The sequence below is a fragment of the Cydia pomonella genome, chromosome 3 (assembly GCF_033807575.1).
Source record: "Cydia pomonella isolate Wapato2018A chromosome 3, ilCydPomo1, whole genome shotgun sequence".
NCBI lineage: Eukaryota > Metazoa > Arthropoda > Insecta > Lepidoptera > Tortricidae > Cydia > Cydia pomonella.
The window spans coordinates 20,067,931-20,087,989 of record NC_084705.1 but is presented as its reverse complement, the minus strand read 5'-3'; the positions used below and the strand labels follow the sequence as shown (position 1 = coordinate 20,087,989).

The 20,059-nt window shown below is 36.9% G+C and overlaps 1 protein-coding gene across 1 annotated transcript in view; it reads right to left on the bottom strand.

Annotated features, from left to right (window-relative positions):
• The window catches only part of LOC133516252 (doublesex- and mab-3-related transcription factor A2), a 38,997-nt gene extending 20,995 nt beyond the window's left edge, over positions 1–18,002 (bottom strand). The window contains exons 1-3 of the mRNA XM_061849087.1: positions 11,436–18,002; positions 8,911–9,051; positions 7,545–7,659 (exon numbers count right to left, since the gene is read on the bottom strand). Of these exons, the coding sequence (XP_061705071.1) occupies positions 7,545–7,659; positions 8,911–9,051; positions 11,436–11,540 (361 nt within the window). The 5' untranslated portion in view covers positions 11,541–18,002. The remainder of the gene's footprint in view (positions 1–7,544; positions 7,660–8,910; positions 9,052–11,435) is intronic.
• Positions 18,003–20,059: the final 2,057 nt, after the last annotated feature.

The following is a 20,059-nucleotide window of genomic DNA, read 5'->3' as shown; positions in this document are numbered from 1 at the left end:
ACATTCTGACTCTAGAAATTGTTCGAGTTCGCGTCGACTATTACCCCGATTCACAAATCCTCAGCCTTTGATCTCACAAAAACACCAACCTTGTCTAAGTACGTTCTCTTGAATTCACTACCGACCCTCGGCGTAAAAACCTTGCTCAATTTGCAACCCCCACAACACGTTGCCAGTTAGAACGCTTTCAGACCGTAAGCGTTTGCACGAAACGTGTTATTAACGTGTTATTTCCATTGACACAGTACGCGAAACAAGTTCATAAGCACAAAAAGCTTAAAGCTGTCGCGAGTCAACAGCGCGACAGGCGCGCTGCAACCAGTGCCCTCTAAGCTATAGCGAGGCGAAGCTATAATGTAGTGAGAAATTTATATGTATTCACGTCGACTAAGGGAAGAGCTAACCAAACAGATCAGGATGGAAGTTCATATCACCAGGATAAGGTGCCGACAGGTATTGGCGTGCTGTCGGAAAATTACATTGCGAAAATTCCACATAGAATAATTTCGAAAAAATCTCATAATTTCGTGTTTTCCATTTCCAAAATGAAAGTTTCGCTTGTTTCTTGTGAAATTCCTCTAAAATTTCCGAGAACTATGAACACTTTTCGGAACTTGCACTTGACCCACAGGCGTGTCGTTAAATAATCAATAAATGATAATATGTTATGAGTTATGAATAAGATATTATATGCTGTGCCCTTCCAGGGTCCATGTGAGACATTGTATATCATGTATAACATCTATACTGTACCATGGTTGCAATAAAGAATGATTATGATTATGATCATGAAATTTCTATCATTTTGCAAGATAATCACAACTGAACAATTTTATACTTTTTTTCGAGTTTAATATTGTGAGTGATAATTATCGACTGAAGTTAGAGCGGAATTTGATTTTGATTTGAGGATTGATTTTTGTCATACTCTTAGTGTATATCGCTCGCACTCATAAATTGATATGAGACTAAAAATTATCTCAAATTTTATATCAAATTAAGATTTGTAAAGTTCGAATGCTCCTGGTCAGGCTGGCCTTAAGATGGGTAAGTTTTAATGTGGTTTAAATACTTTTAATTGAATGTTTCAATCGATAAATTTTTTTTAATATGTCTGTCATAAAATATTTATGCATTATAAGTACGGAATTATGTATTATAAGGATATTGACTGACTATGAACTTAAAGCAAACTTCAGGTAATGCTAAAATATGATCTATTTTGACTATCTAACATTAATCAATCTTTATAGACTCAGTTTTTGTTACCTATAGCTTCGCTTCGGCAATGGTGTACACAACGACCACAAGAATATTTGAAAGAACCTCGCAAGAGGCTATATGCAATTAACTGGTGACCTTCCGCGCGTGTAATGTGCGTGGACATAGAGCTGGGGAAATATTAATATAGAGAATGGAAATAAGCTATTGCCAATAATTTAATTTTTGGAACAAGCTTTTATTGCTGACTGTACTTTTCTTTCCACAGCCAACTAATACTCTTGTTGTATCTCGATGACAAATCTAACAACCCCCAACCCCGAACACAATTAGGATGCGTTGTTTCACAGAGTTCCTATGGCCACCTTTTGTCTCCATCATCAGATTAGCTCGCTCGATGGTACGATAATATAAATAATAAATAAAAAATAAAAAGCCTTTTATTTCGAGTCCAGGATTACATTACATTACATTGATTTTTAGTCAGCGTTTACATAATTTAAGTAGGTATGTCATTTTTCTTTTAATTTATATTGTTATTTGTTATTTGTTCAGTCAATTTTTAGATATTAAGTAACATATTATTTTTTATAAACAAATGATTAACTATTTGTAGCGGACAAGAACCCCTCATCGGGTGAAGGCCTCCTCCAAGGACTTCCATCTATCTCTGTTTGCAGCTATATATTTCCAGTTTTTACCAACTATTTTATTAATGTCATCAGTCCAACGACTGTTTGGTTTGCCGGAGCGTCGTTTGCCTGCAGGTCCCTTCCAGGTGGTAGCTTTCAAGGTCCAGCGCGAGTCAGACAGCCTGGCTACATGTCCAGCCCATCGCCATTTTTGTACTTTAGCGTGCTTGAGGGCGTCTTTTAGTTTTGTTACAGCTCTTATATTTATGTGGGGTATTTTTTGCACTTTTTTCATGTTTAACAAGCTTCTCTCCATTGCTCTCTGGCATGTAGTTATTTTTGATTTAATTTTTGCAGTAAACAGCCACGTTTGGCTTGCATAAGTCAGTGAAGGCAAAATACACATATCCATAACTTTTTTCTTAATTTTCATATTCATACTGCTTTTCAGGATTTCCTTTAGGCTCCAGTATTTATTCCAAGCTATTTTTACTCGTCGGTCTACTTCTTCTTCATTACGATGATTGTTAAATGATATCTGCTTACCTAGGTAGATATAGCTGTCTACATACTCTAGTAGCGTCCCATCAACGGTTATGTCTTTTTGAGCGCTATTGGTCATAAGTTTTGTTTTTTGAAAGTTCATTCTTAGACCGACTTTTGCACTAGCTTCATGTAAAGTTTGTAACATGTATTTTAGCTGAGCGCAGTGTTCCGTCATTAGTACAATATCATCCGCGAACCGCAGATGGTTCAGATATTTACGATTGATGTATATTCCTATATTGTTCCAGTCGAGACTATTGATTACTGATTCAAGTACTGCTAAGAATAATTTTGGAGACAACGGGTCGCCTTGCCTGACGCCTCTATCTATTGGTATATCAGGTCCTAGTTTGTCTAATTTGACTCTACTTGAGCAATTTTCGTAAATGTGTCTTATAATTCTTATGTATGTAGGGTCTACATTACACTGGCTTAAAGCTTCCCATATAGAGGAATGTGATATTGTATCAAACGCTTTAGCGTAATCAATGAATGCTGTGTATAATGGTCTTCGGTATTCTTGATATTTTTCTATAACCTGTTCCAGAGTGTGGATATGGTCCATAGTCGAGTACCCACTCCTAAATCCAGCTTGTTCACATGGTTGGCGTCTGTCAATTGCTTTGCTTATTCGGGATAGTATGATTGTAGAAAATAGTTTGTATGTACATGACATCAAACTGATGGGCCTGTAGTTTCCTATGTCCATTGGGTTCCCTTTTTTATACAAAAGTATTATGTTTGACTGCGTCCATTGTTTGGGTGCTGTTCCTGTTTTTAGAATGAGGTTAAATAAATGTGCCAAGGGTGTCACTAATAAGGGAGCAGCGGTCTTTAATATTTCATTTGTGATGTTATCCGGCCCAGGGCTTTTTCCAGTTTTTAAGTTTTTTATATGTCTCATTATAACTACTTCATCTATTATTGGGACTTCACTTGTGATTGGTAGTACGATAATATGGTATTGTAACCCGATTTACAAATGTACCTATGCAAATTTTCAGCTCAATCGGAAATCGAGAAGTGAGTTAAATTTAGCTTGCAAGATTCGATCCACATTGACTAACTAGCATACATACCTACTAACAGGCCAAAGCAAGTTAAATAAAAGCTTGTTATGAGTTTTTTTTACCAAAAGCTTCTTTTTTGATACGTTTTATCGCTGACTGTACTTTTGTTTCCATAATTAGGTTGCGTCCTATGGCCACCTCCTGTCTGGTCAGCTCGATGGTACTATCATATTGCATTGTCACTCAATTTACATACGTATGCAAATTTTCAGCATCATTGAAGTGGGTCAAATTTAACTTGCAAGATTTGACCCGTACAAACATAATACTTGATAATACATAGCAAGTTAATTAATACCTAATAATAAAAAGGTCGCTTCTAGCGAGCAATGTGCCGTGCACCGGGTGTTTAATTAGAAACCTGGGTCTCGACTTGCGCACACAGTATCAAGTCTCGAATAGAACTCTGTAGAGACGAATTCTAGAAAAGATACTCTTAATAAATATAGATTATTCAAAGTTTTTTCTAGTCTTTTTATATTTCTTATTTAAACATGATTATCAGACGTCACTAACTGGTTAATTAATATTACAATGAGATGCTTACCTATTAGAAATTCGGATATTATGTATAAGGAAATACAAAGATGAAAAGAAAATCACAATATATTCTAATAATCAATTAATTTTAGCAATAACGACACTTTTGACACTGATAGATGATATCCATAACAAATCCATATCAAATTCATAACCTTACAATCAGAATTAACCTCCTGGTCATAATATCTAAGGTCTACGTTAAGGAGGGATACATATTTAACTACAATTATTATTAGCTTCTTGAATGTAAAATAAATAAATAATGTATAAATTTAATACATTGAATTCATTATAGAGGTACTGCGAGTATCTCGTTAGCTCGTTACTGGTACCTAAATACATTATCTACACTAATGTTTAGTATGTAGTTAGGTAAAAACAAAATAGAGTCGGACCAAGCTAATTTACAACGACAAAGTGTGGCAATGTCATCATAAATGTCAAATTCATATGAAAATATACCTTTTACAATGACACTCCCTCACATCGTCCTGTTCAAGCCGGTGCGAAGTTAGCTTAGACGGACTCTCAGTATGTTTTTTCGACAACTTTTAGCAAACAAATCTCAAAATACGGAAATAACTACCTGTGCATTGGACAAATGTTTGATTTTTGTGCGCTAAATAATATCCAATTTTTTTTAAAGAATGTCGACTCTTCGTACTGTGTCCGTACCGCGCGCAACAATATCGAGTCGTACACTTTCCCGTGCGTCGCGTTGCACTTTTATACCGCTCTTTCATTGCTTTCCGAGGCTTCACCCGTTTCTCCGAGTGGCAACACTTCGTGGCGTCTTAATTGGCGCGATATTTACCCTCTAATTGAGGGTGTAAGCGATTTTTGCTTATTGCTTGATAAATACAATTTGCAGAATGCGGTTGTGTACTGCGACAGAGGGGGTTAAATACTTTTCTCCAATATGCTCGGAAATGTTCACTTTATTGTAGCAAAAATAGGACGGGAAGTTCTTCGTTATGATCAAACACAAATTTAAAAAATTCAAACCATTATTGTCGTGTTTTAGCGGACGGGAAGTTATTACTGTATTGTTTTTTACTTTTTTTAAACATGTATCCACTATAGGATAGAGTCGTGTAAGACCGTCGTGTATGATCGTGCGCATACTGCTTAACAAAATCAAAGACTTTAACTTTTATATTTTTTTAAGGATCTGATGCGTGCAAAAACAGCTTAAATTGCACAATTATATTGAATGAACGAATATTGAATGGTACTGAATGGCAGAATAGTTGTGCCTTTAACTTTTAAAAAATAATTAAAGAGGGAAATTGTTTTTCACGTTTTTGATGTGAAGGTTCGATTTGAGTGCTGGTTGATGCTTAAATCATAATTATTTTACCTGATTTCCTCGCATGTTTGAAGAAAAGCACTATAAGAGTCATACAATGCTTCAGCAGGAACAGCAATTCGTGGATTCGTCGTCGCTTCGCGTCGTCTGACAAAATCGAAACTCATCCACAAATTGTCACGCATTTCCCGGCTTCTGCAATAATGTACTATTATCTGCTATAGTTAAAACATGCGGGAATCAAGAGCTTGTACTAGTTCACAACAAATTACTACGATATAAAAATCGCATTTGAGTTAATCTGCTCTAACTTTTCCCTAATCATAATTACGTTATTTATTTATTATAGATTATGGTCTCTTTAGCTCAGAATAGCGCAAATATCTTTTACGTAATTATAAAAACCTCCTTGAAATAACTTCTTCATTAATCCTGACGTTTGAAAGCTAAGCAAACGGGTTTCACTTAAACTAGCTCACAAGTGTGTAATTAGTAATAGCTTTCTAGGTGTTCTGCGTCTGGTGCCAAAGTTAACTCCCAAAGGAACTGTATGGTTCTACAAAGACATTCCCAAGACTACATTAGGCAACGTAAGAAGTAAAGTTAGCGATTGCCGGAGGAGGCGGAAGCGGGCCCATCAGCGAGCGGAAGAGCTGCGGGTGTCAGCCGTCGGCCCATTATGTTGATATGTTCGTTTTTATATCTAGGAAACGTAAGTGATCTAGATTTACGTTTTACTATGTAAGATTATACTAGGATTGTGTGCTCAACACGTATGGGCGCCGCCAGGATTACTTTCAGGGAGGTGCATAATAAATGGAATAGAAGAATCGATGCAGTCATTTATTTTTCTTGTGTTCTATAGTTCTATGCCGCATAACTCTAAAACTATACAAGATATCAAATTAGTTTTTAGTTTACTATAATACCATATCAATAAAGAACCCTTTAAAATATTACTTGCTACTCTCTAATAAACCCCCTTATTATGCGTAAAGAAATTTGTCCGGCAAAATAATCCTTATTACCGCGGACAAATTTCATCGACGTTTATTGGCTAAATTTACGCGTACGCCCTCCCGCCTCCTGCGCACTTTGAGAGTCAGTTGTGCCGCGGCTCTCAACCCCAAGAAGACGTCGATGTGATGCCGAATAGATCCGCTACACACGTGAGTAATGTCATTTCGATGTACGGGGATAAAAAAATATCATTCCGGAGTTTGCTATATCTTTTTTGTTTCATATTTCTTATTTTTCAAATATTTACAGATTGTGTATTTTGTACTTGTGAGTTTAAATGTCGCGATAGTTAATGAATGTGGGATTTAGTTATATTTTTATAATTTTATTTCACCTCAGTTTATCATTCCACCAATTTCATTCCGGAGTGTAGTAAAATGGCTTTAATACCCACCAGAATGATAATAACACCGGAATGATATCAAAAGTAGGTGGAGTTTTATATCATTCCCGTGCATACTTATCATTCACGTGCGAGTCATTTTTTTTCATTCCGGTGGAAAAATGTCATTCAGGTGGAGTGTTATATCATTCCTGTGTATACTTATCATTCACGTGCGAGTCAATTTTTTTAATCTCCGATAATTCTCAAAAGGCTTAAGATATCAAGTGCTCTGTAAGAGGCTTATCACAGAACAGTCTGAGGTGTCGATTGACATTAAAAGAAACATCGAAGAAACGTAAATAAAGAATTACACCGGAATGACACAAAAAACTAGTACTGTTGAAATTGACCCACTCCGTTTTCTATGACGGGCTATCGATGATCACGTGACGCTTTCTATAGAAAACTGACGTGTCGGATACCGCGGCCGGGACCTGGCCACTTAGGCAACGTTACAATTAGTACAGTCATTATATCCAAAAAACCGACCTTACCCGTGAATAATCAGTTCTTGGATTTTTTTTCGTAGGTCCCTCGGGGGGGTCACTGGGAGTGTAAATTCAAAAAGTAGACGAAATCAGGCTCCTGCGTATATTCGAAAAATGTTTTTTTTTTTCCAAAAAAGGTTTTTCTTTAATAACTCGGCCATTTTTGATTTTACGGTAAAACCGTAAGGACAAAAATTGTAGGAAATTTGATTCTCTACAAGTTTAATTCTTACAATTTTTCTTCTAGGATCGATGTTTTGGACAAATTCAAAATATTATCATTATCTCCTATGTTCCACGTTTTACGGCATGATGATGATGATGGCTTACCAGGCGAGTCATCGGGCATATCGTAGTGGTGCGGCGCAGGCGGCTGTCCTGTGTACAGAAGGTTCAGCTCCCGCGCCTCGTTCTCTTCTTGAGCTTGCTGCCGTCGTAACGCGACCTGGCGCCAACAATGCTATATTACGACAATGAAAGTAAACTGACTTAGGTTTTGATTATTAAGACATATTGAAACATAATTTAATCGGGTCTATCTTGAATTAATTTGTTACTTGTACTTCCGACATTTCGACGCAATGTTTACTGGTTGTGGTCGTAGATAACTAAATATCCCAGCAAAATGTCAACACAGAGATTTGTGTGTGTGTAACTACCGGGCGAAAATTCTAGAGTCGGAAATAAAGGTAACAGAAGAAATTAGTGATTATTATGACGCTCTTAATCTTTTCCAGAAGATAATTTTTTTTTACAAATCTACAATAATAGGTCTTCTTAAATAATGTTACTTGAAGTAATATCAAAAAAATTGTTCATGCAATCGCAATTTGACCATAAAAAATGATATTAGAAACCTAAATATCATTTTTGAAGACCTATCCCTAGATACCCCACACGTATGGGCTTGATGAAAAAAATTTTTTTTTTTTAATTTTTATGACGTATTAAAAAAAACTACTTACTAGACCTCGTTCAAACCAATTTTCGGTGGAAGTTTGCATGGGAATGTATATCATATATTTTTTTTAGATTTTTCATTCTGTTATTTTAGAAGTTACGGGGGGGGGGGGACTCACATTTTTTCACTTTGGAAGTGTCTCTCGCGCAAACTATTCAGTTTAGAAAAAAATGATATTAGAAACCTAAATATCATTTTTAAAGACCTATCCATAGATACCCCACACGTATGGGTTTGATAAAAAAAGATTTTTTGAGTTTCAGTTCTAAGTATGGGGAACCCCCAAAATTTATTGTTTTTTTTTCTATTTTTGTGTAAACATCATAATGCGGTTCATAGAATACATCTACTTACCAAGTTTGAACAGTATAGCTTTTATAGTTTCGGAAAAAAGTGGCTGTGACAGAATCGGACAGACAGACGGACATGACGAATCTATAAGGGTTCCGTTTTTTGCCATTTGGCTACGGAACCCTAAAAATGGATAATATTACACGTGCATCTCTTCGTTCCTGTTTCGCTTCGTCGTTTAAATCGTGCCGGTAGTAGTGCTTGTGGCCCTTTAGCGCCGACACCTGGCCGTGGTCGCGCTGCGCGTACTGTTGCAGATGAAAGGGTCACCTGGGTCGCTATGACGCGCTGCCACTCGCCTACCGGCAGTAGCGCTTGTGGCCCATCAGCGCTGACACCCAGCCGTGGTGGCTCCGCGCGCGCTGCTACAGTCGAGAGGCTCACCTGTGCTGCCATGACGCGCTGCCGCTCGGCTATGAGCGTGCACTTGGCGCACACACAGTCGCGCCATCGGCAGTAGCGCTTGTGGCCCTTCAGCGCTGACACCACGCCGTGGTTGCGGCACCGCGCGCACTTCGGCGTCCGCTGCGGACAAGAGAACTGCGTTGCATAAAACACAAGCATGATGATAAAAAACTGCGTTCTCAAAGTTTCATCATGGGCCAGTTAACCGATTAAGGTAACATAAGCTAGATGCTCTGTTCACCAAATTCATTGTCACAAATTATAAAAGCCTTTTGGGCGATGACGAGTGAGATGCCTGAATCTTTCAGTGGGTTAACTGCATATAATGTAGCTACCTACGGAGTGTGCCAGGGCAACCGACAGATTTAAACATCAAAAAAAATGTGTTCAAAATGCTAAAGTTGTAAATTTTACATTATTACTAGTAACCACTTGACGAGCATTGTATTTTTATCTTTATTCATTATAGCTTTCAGGCTTTAAGACTGGCCGTGGACATGAAGGCTATACGAACATAACAAGGCTGTTATGAAACGGTTATGGATATTATCTGCCAGCTATTATTGACAGATCATAAGATCATATCAATAATCATTTCATAAGCAGAAATTAAAATCTCCGAAGCTAAGAATTCGGGCTACCTAGATTGTTCGTAGCAGGCTACGAAGCGCTACGCCGTAGCAAGTTACTTTTGTTATGTAATGTTAATACGCAAAAATAACTCTTTTAATGCCCATAATAATAAATTGTACCAAATGAAATACATTTAGATTATTTAGTGTATTACAGGATTGCTTCATCGGCATGGTAGTCTAAAATAAGCATAACAAATTATTATTTAAAAAAAGAAAACTTTCCCGACTTGTGACTTACTTAATATTATACATAAAATACCCTTGTTATTTTAAATCACAATCGCAACACAATCTCATTCACACCACTGTTACAATAGCCCCTATACTCCCGTATCAAGTATCATTAACATTATATTATCGAGTATCATTGAACAAAACAAACTAACACTCTTGACACTTCCGGCAAGAATAACATTGTAATTTGTCGTAATTACAATTGTAATTGATTACAATGTATACAAGTATGGGGTGAAACGGGACACGGCGTGTAATGAAGCGGTATAATAAACTGATGACGGGATAAATAGCGGTTATTGTTACTTATAATGTTGTAAGTGTCGGGTTTCCTTTGTACGGTATAATGTAGAGAATATACGAAAAAAATACAAATCATTTATTGTTAGAAAGTGAGTAATATAAATGTGCATAAAGTGCGTCAGAATATCCATGGTATAGAAATTGTCATCCTAGTATCTTTTTAAAAGAACAAAAATCAATCTATTTTAAATATTTTAAGGGGTGGTTTTAATACTAGATAGTAATACCAGGAAGCAAAATACGACGAGATGAATAGAAGCGAATAGAGCGAAGCGAAATACTCCAAAATAGAATTCGACGTGTGGCAAGTTTGCCGCACACTCATTTTACATCAGATAATCTAATGACAGTTCATTGTCATACATTTTCATTTTTCCTTGTTGACGCATGCGTCCAACGCTGCGGTTATCGCATAAGACAACCGCGCGCTTATAATAATGGTATAAAGAGCAATAATAATGGTATGGCAAGTTCAACGGTTTAAAAAATCTCATTAAAACGACGAAGGTTTAATTATCGATAAAATGATTGATTTAATTTTACCCTATGCTGCTGCCTTGATAAGAAAAGTCTTATTTTGTACTACAAATCTAAATCGGGGCCGCCGGCTGAGGGTGCCGCCGCCGCGCCGGTGCTATTTGCGCGGATATAATCGTAAAATTGCCTAAATCATACGGGAAAAGGTATGTAGAAAAAGGTTCTTATAATTTGTTAGATGTTAAGTTACCCCTTAACACTTATCCCTTATTGCATTTGTACTATAATATTTTTTATAAGAAATCTATCTTTTGTGTTTCATTGTAAGTGCTAAAACTGATATACAATATCAATTAGTATAATTTTGATTATGTTCATTTATGTTAAACTTATTATTTTTTATAGCTAGGTAATAATTATCGGGCTATCTCTTCTCATCGTGAGGTCTAAGATAAGTCGTGGTGAACGGACGATTCACTGTCAACAAGGCTAAAACTGGCTGAAAGTATACGTCGGCATGCCAATAACATTATCAAAATTCTTGATAGCAATGCAATAATTTTTGGTCCCACGAACAAAACTATTAAAAATTCTGCGTACTCATAAAAGTAACTGGCCATTTAAACGCAAACTCAGTAATCATAATTATATTGATTCTAAGTTAAATGTCGTGTTTTATGAAGAGGATTTCGGATCCTCTAGTATGCTATGACTTCATCTAGTCACCTGTCATATATGCAAAAACACAGGTGACCAAGTATGTAAAAATGATAAGCCAAATACTGGGTAAGTGCCCAATGATTTGATCGCTTTAAATATTTTGTGTACATACAATGTAACTGAAATGTAATTTACCTGATATCTCTCTGAAGCTCTGAGGAAGAAGGGTGGCAAGGCGGCCAGCACGGGGTGCTGCACCAGCTGCGACACGTCCACGCCGTTCGGCAGCGACATCTCCATCACACGACTTTAATATAACACACTCAAAATACTACCATGCACATCGCTACACTATGAAAAAAATATCAAGTCCATTGACGATTGAACACCAAAATTAAAAAGTTCCGAATTCGAAATCCACTCGAATTTTCAAACGTGGATCGCGCAACTGTTGAGGCGCGCTCTCGTCGCGAGTGTTGCCAACACTGTTGCTTCATTTTCGGCGAACAAACTGACAGTATGGCGCGAGTGAGACGGCGCGAGTGCGAAGCGACACACTGTCTCCAACATAGTGCCGTCCCGCTTCCTCTATAGTGTTAACTGTATATGTTGTATCATCCGGTTATATAAAATGTAGACAGATGAGAGCGTCGGGAGCGCCAATGAGGGGTTAGCGCAACCCCGCCTCTGAGCTGTGATTGGTGTTCACAAATGCTGAAACTTAATTTATAAAGGTGACTTTTTTGAGAACCAGTTTTTGTATTACCGGACAAAGCTCTATTGAATGAGGCACAAAAAAACAATTATGTTTGTTATTCGCGTCGAGGATTCCGCTTCTTTTTAATATTTATTGTTGAGGTTTTTGTTTAATTGTTTAGGCTGTGCGCTTTAATGTGCTGAATGGGACATAATGTTGGCGAGATTGAGCGATACTGTTCCGTTGAGTATGCATAACTATCTTCCTGATGCATCTTGACATACGTGTTCTGGGTCCATATTATATTTCTATTTTATAGTAAAAAGCTGTCAACACAGATTAAACTAGACGTGGGAATTATTAAGACATTATAAGTAGTGTAGTAAATGACAGTTAACAATTCTTAGTTATTAATATAGGATGTGGAAGTAAGCCAAGCGTTCTCTTTACAATACAGTTGAATACAATGAGCAAATTCATGCCATATTTTAAGAACAACGTTCATATCTACTAAGTAATACGAAATACTAATGGGATGGGACAAGGTAAAAGAAAAACGAATGATATTACAAGGGATGCAAAACCTAAAACATTTGCACGTCTTAGTCGATCTAGAATAGAGGCTTGAAAGTATCTAATCAAATTTGATTAGATAATTATACAGGTTCCTTTGTAGATAAACTTTTCTTATTGCTAAGTGGGGACACTGCCTGGATTGATTCCGGGTTTACCATTTCAACAGACCAGTAAATTTTAATAAAGGTTTCAAATTAAAAATATTAATTAGTAAATAAAAGTTTAAACAAAATAATCGTTTTAAATCTAAATCCACCAGCCTCGTAAGTAACGGTTATTTAATTCGCGATTCGAAATTCGAACGGCGGAGGTGCCAAATTGAAATATTCCAAATTGAAATATTTCCATTTGCTTGTCGGGAATTCGATTTAAATTACAATGAGAGGAGAAGACGGGGGAGAGGGGTGGTATAATTATTAATGTATAAAACGAATTGAATATCTGCTTGTAAGCTGATCGTGTACAGGGTGCGTTGAGAATTCGAGAGCTCGAGGATCGAGTGTTTTATGAGCAGGTATTATGTAGAAATACTCTGTGTTGTATAAGCTGGGTGAGCCTTTACTCATACTCATGAGGGATCATTCAGGTTCAATATAACATCCATATTAGTATTAGTAACAGATTTATAAATGTATTTTGTGCGGTTAATTTTAGTCGGTTCGATCTCTCGGGTGCGACAAGCGAATTAAAAAAATACTTGAATAGAGTTTTGTTTCTTCTTTAAAATAAAATGTGTCTTTGAAGTAAAATGAGCTAACTTAAAAAAACACTTTTCCTCCAGGGTCTTTAAATTTTTCCACTGTGTATATTCGTCCTGACAATTCAATAGTTTTAACAGTTGGAAAAAGAAACTGATTTGACTAGTCAGTCAATTACCCTATTAATGTGTTGATCACCGCACATTGTACCTTGTGCAGTGTGTGTTTGACATGGTGTTGTCATATTGAGAAATAAAATCTACCCTAAATTATTAAAAGAAAAATAGTACACCGTGATTCATCGCCACCCAGAGAAATTATTATTTCAATATGTTATTTCATTTTGACGTGTGCATCAGCACTGGTTTAGTATTAGTTTCTAGTTTAGCTTACTTTAGTTAGGTCTCCACTGAAAATCAGCGCCATGGTTTGCCGTGGCAATATTCTGATAGGGGATCCTGTTTAGCGTGAAATTTGTGTGTTTATCTTATATTATGTTTTCCAAATTGTGATGTTAAATAAACGTCTTTCCTCTTCCAATCAACAGTAATTTACCACATATATTATAGGGAGCGTGCATGAACTGTAGGAGGCAGCACAGGAGCCGTCAGATTTTTGGCGCGAGGCGTGAATTTGATGTTTATTGTTCCGATGTAGCCCACAAGATGGCAGAACCTACTATGCACAAGAAAACACGTGACGTGTAAATGTACATGTTTATGGTTCCGATTCAGGCCACAAGATGGCAGACCCTCCAACGCGCACGGCCCCTATAGTTGTAATAAGATTGTTCTAGACACGAATAGCTGTTAAAATAATATAGGTTACCTATACTTGTCAGGTAGGTACTTATAAGTTTCTACTTAGTGTAAAGCACTCAATATTGGTGTGAACCCCCTCTACCCTCAGGTGCGGGGTCGGCGGGAGGCGAGGCGCAAATGAGAATTCCGCAGTGGAACGATCAATTCGTGAAATATCCACATTTCGCAAACGTCTCAACTTGGCATTAGGGAGGGGACAACGTTTCATGTCTAGTCTACTCGAATATATATTTTTTAAATGATTATTTGGTCTTCCACATCTCTCGCAGATTATAGTCTAAACAAACTTCGTACCTAATTCTTTTTTTAGTGTGAAAACGTAACAAGCCTGTATTACTATCAACGAATTTTCTAACAAGGGTTGGATTTTATGAAACGACATGACGGTGATTTCGTAAGATACGAAAGAAGGGACGCTTATTAAAAGTTGCCTAATCAGACTAACAGCAAATAAACGATTCGTAAAATGTTTCATTTCTCAAAAAAAAAAAATACCGTGAAAGTGGACCTACCTTTTTTATATCATCTTATATTTTATTCTTGTTGTGGTTATTTAACAGTTTCAGCGACGAAAGTTTAGATATCAGTTGGCATCTAAATCTAAACTTTCGTTAAGATTTAATTAACAATAAATATTTCGGTACTTATTAGGTTTTAAAGAAGCGCTGGTGGCCTAGCGGTAAGAGCGTGCGACTTGCAATCCGGAGGTCGCGGGTTCAAACCCCGGCTCGTACCTACCAATGAGTTTTTCGGAACTTATGTAAGAAATATCATTTAATATTTACCAGTCGCTTTTCGGTGAAGGAAAACATCGTGAGGAAACTGGACTAATCCTAACTAGGCCTAGTTTACCCTCTGGGTTGGAAGGTCAGATGGCAGTCGCTTTCGTAAAAACTAGTGCCTACGCCAAATCTTGGGATTAGTTGTCAAGCGGACCCCAGGCTCCCATGAGCCGTGGCAAAATGCCGGGACAACGCGAGGAAGAAGGTACTTATTAGGTTTTAAAGCACCAAATTAGTTAGGAAATGAAGCGAGCAAGTGCAAGAATATTAAGTAATAACTATTAAACTAAAAAAACCCTATGTTAGGTATATGTTAACAAAAAAATCATTTTATGCCAAAATCGCCTTACACAAAATTATGTAAGCTGTAAGAAAAGAGCTGATACTTTTCAAACTGCTTGATCGATTTCTAAGATAGCTAAGAACCACGCAAGAAAACTTGCTTTCACGTTACGAAACCGCATCGAAATCGGTCCATTCGTTGGAGAGCTACGATGCCACAGACAGACAAACAGAATGACAGACAGACATTGGTGTCAAACATAATATAACAACCCTCTTTTTGCGTTGGGTGTTAAAAACAAAAAAGTTTTCTATCGATATCGACATCGCCCCAGATTAGCCTCGCCTCCCAAGCGTGGGAGCGGGCGAATATCTTCACAAGCGTTAAAATGAAATGTTCGCAATTTGAATATCGCTCCCTCCGCCCCCCTCCCCCTTGGGAGCTCGGGACTTAGAGGGTAAACGTTTTACTTATTGTTCAACTTAACTGGTAAATCATATTTTTCTGACAGTTTGCAGTTTAATTGGTGATAGTATTCATTTTGGTGAGAAGTGGCTTTGAGTTAGATTGTTAGGGTACCGTTGAAAAATTATTTGCATTTCTCATGCTATGAAATGAGGTAGGTAATTGTTGTTCTATGAAGTGTGCAGAAAGTGATACGTTTCTACAGTAGAGAATTTTATTTTCCAAGCACTTTTTTTTTACGACAAGCAATCAACATTTGAGTTTCAGTGGATTTGTTGGACAATTTCCATTCTAATATTTAACGCCCCATTCCATATAACGATACTATTACCTACATTATTAATTAAAAGTAGGTACCCTTAAGAAGTAACATGTAAAGTTTATACTTAGTTCTTTTTTTACTTTACTCGTATTGGAAATGAATATTAGAGTGTTTAACCCAGGTGAAAGGCACCATTTTACTAATACTTAGTTAACAATCTACTTTTAACTTTCTAATTATGTTGTGTACATACGTGTAGTTACAGTCACATTCAGATGTTTGTTTTTAATATAAGAGCCGCGTTAGAGAGTAACATTTTGTACCAATTGGCGTTGAAACTCTAGGTTCATGGGGTGTCAGCGCGCACAAGTTTATTGCAGAAATCGAGAAGCGTCTGGTTGCCGTAACTGGTGACCGAAGAGCTGGCGGCTTCCTCGCACAACACAACGTATCAGCATCGCGATACAACGAGGAAATGCCACCAGCATCCTTGGTACAATACCCGAAGGACCTATTTTAAGCTAGTTATTAATTTAGTTTAGTATTTGTACAGTTACTGTAATACCTTTGTATATAGGTATCTATTATGTAAATAAAGCGTTCGTATATTTCAATTTAAAAGCTTATCCCTGCATATAAGTTTCCCGAACTGACCGACGGACCCGGAAGGACTGATGAAGTTCCTGCCACTTCCTGCATGAGGACCTACTATTACATACAACAAAATAATCTTAAGTAATTTGTAAGTCCGCCTGTTTGCATTAAAGAGGCAAACGAAAATTAAAAATAAAATTTTATGACATCCTTCCATTATTGTATTTTTTTTTTATATTACGTCGAGTGCAAACAAGCATATGGCCCGTCTGATGGTAAGCAGTCGTCGTAGCCTATGGACCTTCGTTGAGCAGAGCCCAGCTGGGAAGTACCTCCACCTAACATTATCTTTAATCGATGCTATGTTCTCATCTTAAAACGACATGCTGAAACATCATGAATGTTGGCATGAACATTTAAGTAACACATTGGTAGGTACTCGTACCTACACTTAGTATTACTTCTGCTCACTTTATTTTATTTGTATTTTACATTTTTTAGCAACGAAAACTTACTTACCACACATAGATACTCTTATATATTATTTGAATGTTCATGCTAAAGGTGACGTTCGGGTTCAGACTGCACCAGTACATTACTGTGACATTACTGCCGACTGAATTGCTGCCGCATTTGTCAAAATCCCGTGCTGCAACATCGATTTTGGCATTAGCAGCAGTAATGCAGTCGGTAATGTCGCGCTGCAATACTGGTGCAGTCTGAATCCGAACGTCATCTTAAGAGTCATGTTATTACATTATGTTGTCGTTGTAAAATGAGAGCTTAAATGTGTGACGGTGTCTTTTTAGCGACGGGTTCTTGTGGTTTTAAGCATTATAGGTAGGTAGCTGAGTTAAAGAAAAATAATGTAAGTAATGTAGTACCTAACTAGTGCCGATCCGCTAAACACAAGCGCATCGCTTCTCGGTCGGTATCTACTCGACCGGATATTAAATTTACGTTCGTGCTCGCTCAAGGGCTGGCCCTAGCACAAATCTAGGCTATTCCGAACAGCGAGTGAAATGTAAATAGGTACAATTAACCGATCGCTTGACTTGAAAATACTGTATACTTAACTTTGACTCACCTGTAATTTATTTAGTATATAGAATCATATTGAATAATAATAATTTGGTTACGTTGAGTTAGTTTAATCTAGTTAGGCTTAGTATGTGGCCTTTAACTGTACTTACGGGATTATAAGGACTCTAAGTAGGGAACCATAAACCATACAACTTCAAATTAATCTAAAAATCATAATAATATGATATAAATAGTGTCTAAAAACAAAAAACAATGTTTTTTATACATTGGGATACAACTGGAACACATTTAGGATAAAATAACCTCATTTAATTTCATAAAATAATATCACTCACAAAGTCCACATACACTTCAGATGTGAGATTAACTTGGCCTTTCTTGAGTTGGTGGCAGCCCTTTACAATACACAATGTCACACACACTACCTTCCCTTTCACCCCGTTATTGTCGTGTCAGTCGCTATATAATATATCTATGTACAAAGGTTGCATGTCTGAGCTAGTGCGAACAGATGGGAAGTTGCTGCGTCTCTGAAATTGAAATTAAGCGAAGTTTATTTGTGTAAGCTATATAGTAGAACTAACATAAGGTGAACTTTCCGGTTTGCGCTGGTGGAGTGAAAAAGGTTATTAGATTAACTATCTCTTACTGTGTTTTTTGTGAATTTTGACTTTCCGTTCCTTTTCACAAAAAATAAGAGGATGTCCAGTTGTCCGTATAGTTTTCGATGTACATTAGACAATATTTAAGACAGTGATATCGTTAGACCTAATATGAAACGGGTAGGAAAATTAAATGCATGTTGTTTTAAAGTGAAGCCTTCTTATAATGTCCTAAGCTCATGACACCTTGGCTTTCCAATTTCTTTTATATCTGCGTAAGTAATTTATATGGCAGAATGTCTTTATTATTTTGATTTAATTTATTACTAAACCATAATGTTAGTACAAACGACCAGTACTCTCTGTTGTAGATGTATGTACTAATATAGAATCATATTTACCGAGTTTGTTTATTTCGGGGTTCATTAAAACAAAACAATAAGTTTCAGCCCATCCCTCTGAAACAATTGTTTCATTCGCCCCGCCCCCGCATTTGCTACAGTTTCCTCCAATCCCGTCGCTCGCTACTGTTGCACGCGTCCCCATTGGTCGACGGCACTAAGCTCTCGCTAAGATAGAGTTACGAATTGAGACTTTAATGTTAAGCCAATGAAGTGGATGCCTACTGAAATGGAAGCATATTATGATAGATACCTACAGTACACGTGTTTCAAGAAAATATTAATAAAGACAGAAAACTTGGCAAATTGAAAACATTTAACTTTGGAACAAACATGAATAGGGTCTACCATTTTGAACTTTTCGGGTCACTTATCATAAAAAACTGTTTTGAAACATTGTCGAGAAGAAGATAATTATCATACTCGTAATAGCCACAAAGTAGACTTTCTTTCTTAGTCGGATACTTGCTTGCTTGTTTTCAGTATAACGTAAAGTCAAAATGTATTTGAAGTATATTCTCAGCATTTACTTATTACCATCAAGCAGGCATGTTAAATATGTGAACATAAATCAGTCTCTTAAAACAATTTACTATTTACAAACTAACGGCGTCAATTTGCGTCCTTTTTTTCTCTAAGTCCCGTTCCCATTTAGCATTTTTTTCTACAGAACACAAAACGAGCTAACAAAGTAAACGATATACATAATACATCAGTCCGAGAGTGCATGCGTTCTATGGCCGCATTAGTTTGATTTGTGCGCGTCTTTGGCACCGGCCAGCGGGCAGTATCCGTCAAAGAGCTGATGCTACGAAATTCACAGGAAAAGGTGGATACGCTTATTCAATAACTTTACTGAGTTGGAGTTAACTTTGAATTTGTATTCGGGTAGGTTCTTGACAAATTAAGACATTGTAAGCATACCTACTTGTAACATCTATTTTTTTACATAGTTGTCACTGGCAAATTGTTTAAGTTTGAAAGAAAGTTAAAGTTTTAAATTAAATCAAAAGTTTAGACGCATTGTGACATAGAATACTATTTAACTTCAAACTACCAGCACTACCCAACAGCCAGGAGTACCTAGGTTTAAAAGAATCTTTATTTAATAATGCCTACCTACCGCCTACCTCATAAAATTTTGTTATAATACATATCTAGTTTTGTTTTATTCGACTATCGAGTGACTAAAAAAAAGGTATGCGGGTTAAACCGTAAAATTAGCTTAATTTAATTGAAGTTAGTTTTGACCCGGAAAATTACCTACACATTTACTATAAAGACGGAAACCTTATATGTATAAAATGTACGTTTACTTTGAGAAAATAGAGCTCTATGGAAACAGAAATAAAAATGAATGTGAAATTTGCAAATAAACTTTTTACCTCGGCATGTCCTCCCTACCGTTTCCTACATAGCTGACTGCGGGTCGTGGTGTATCGCATATTTCACTTTTTACCGAGTGCGCCGCAGTTTTTGTGGACTGTCGTTACTCACTCGACGAATCCTCTCACGATGGAGTTCCAATTTTACTGAGACTAGCTTTTGGCGGCGTCATTTTCGGAGAGCTTTGAGTTGGTACTTTTCTGCATAC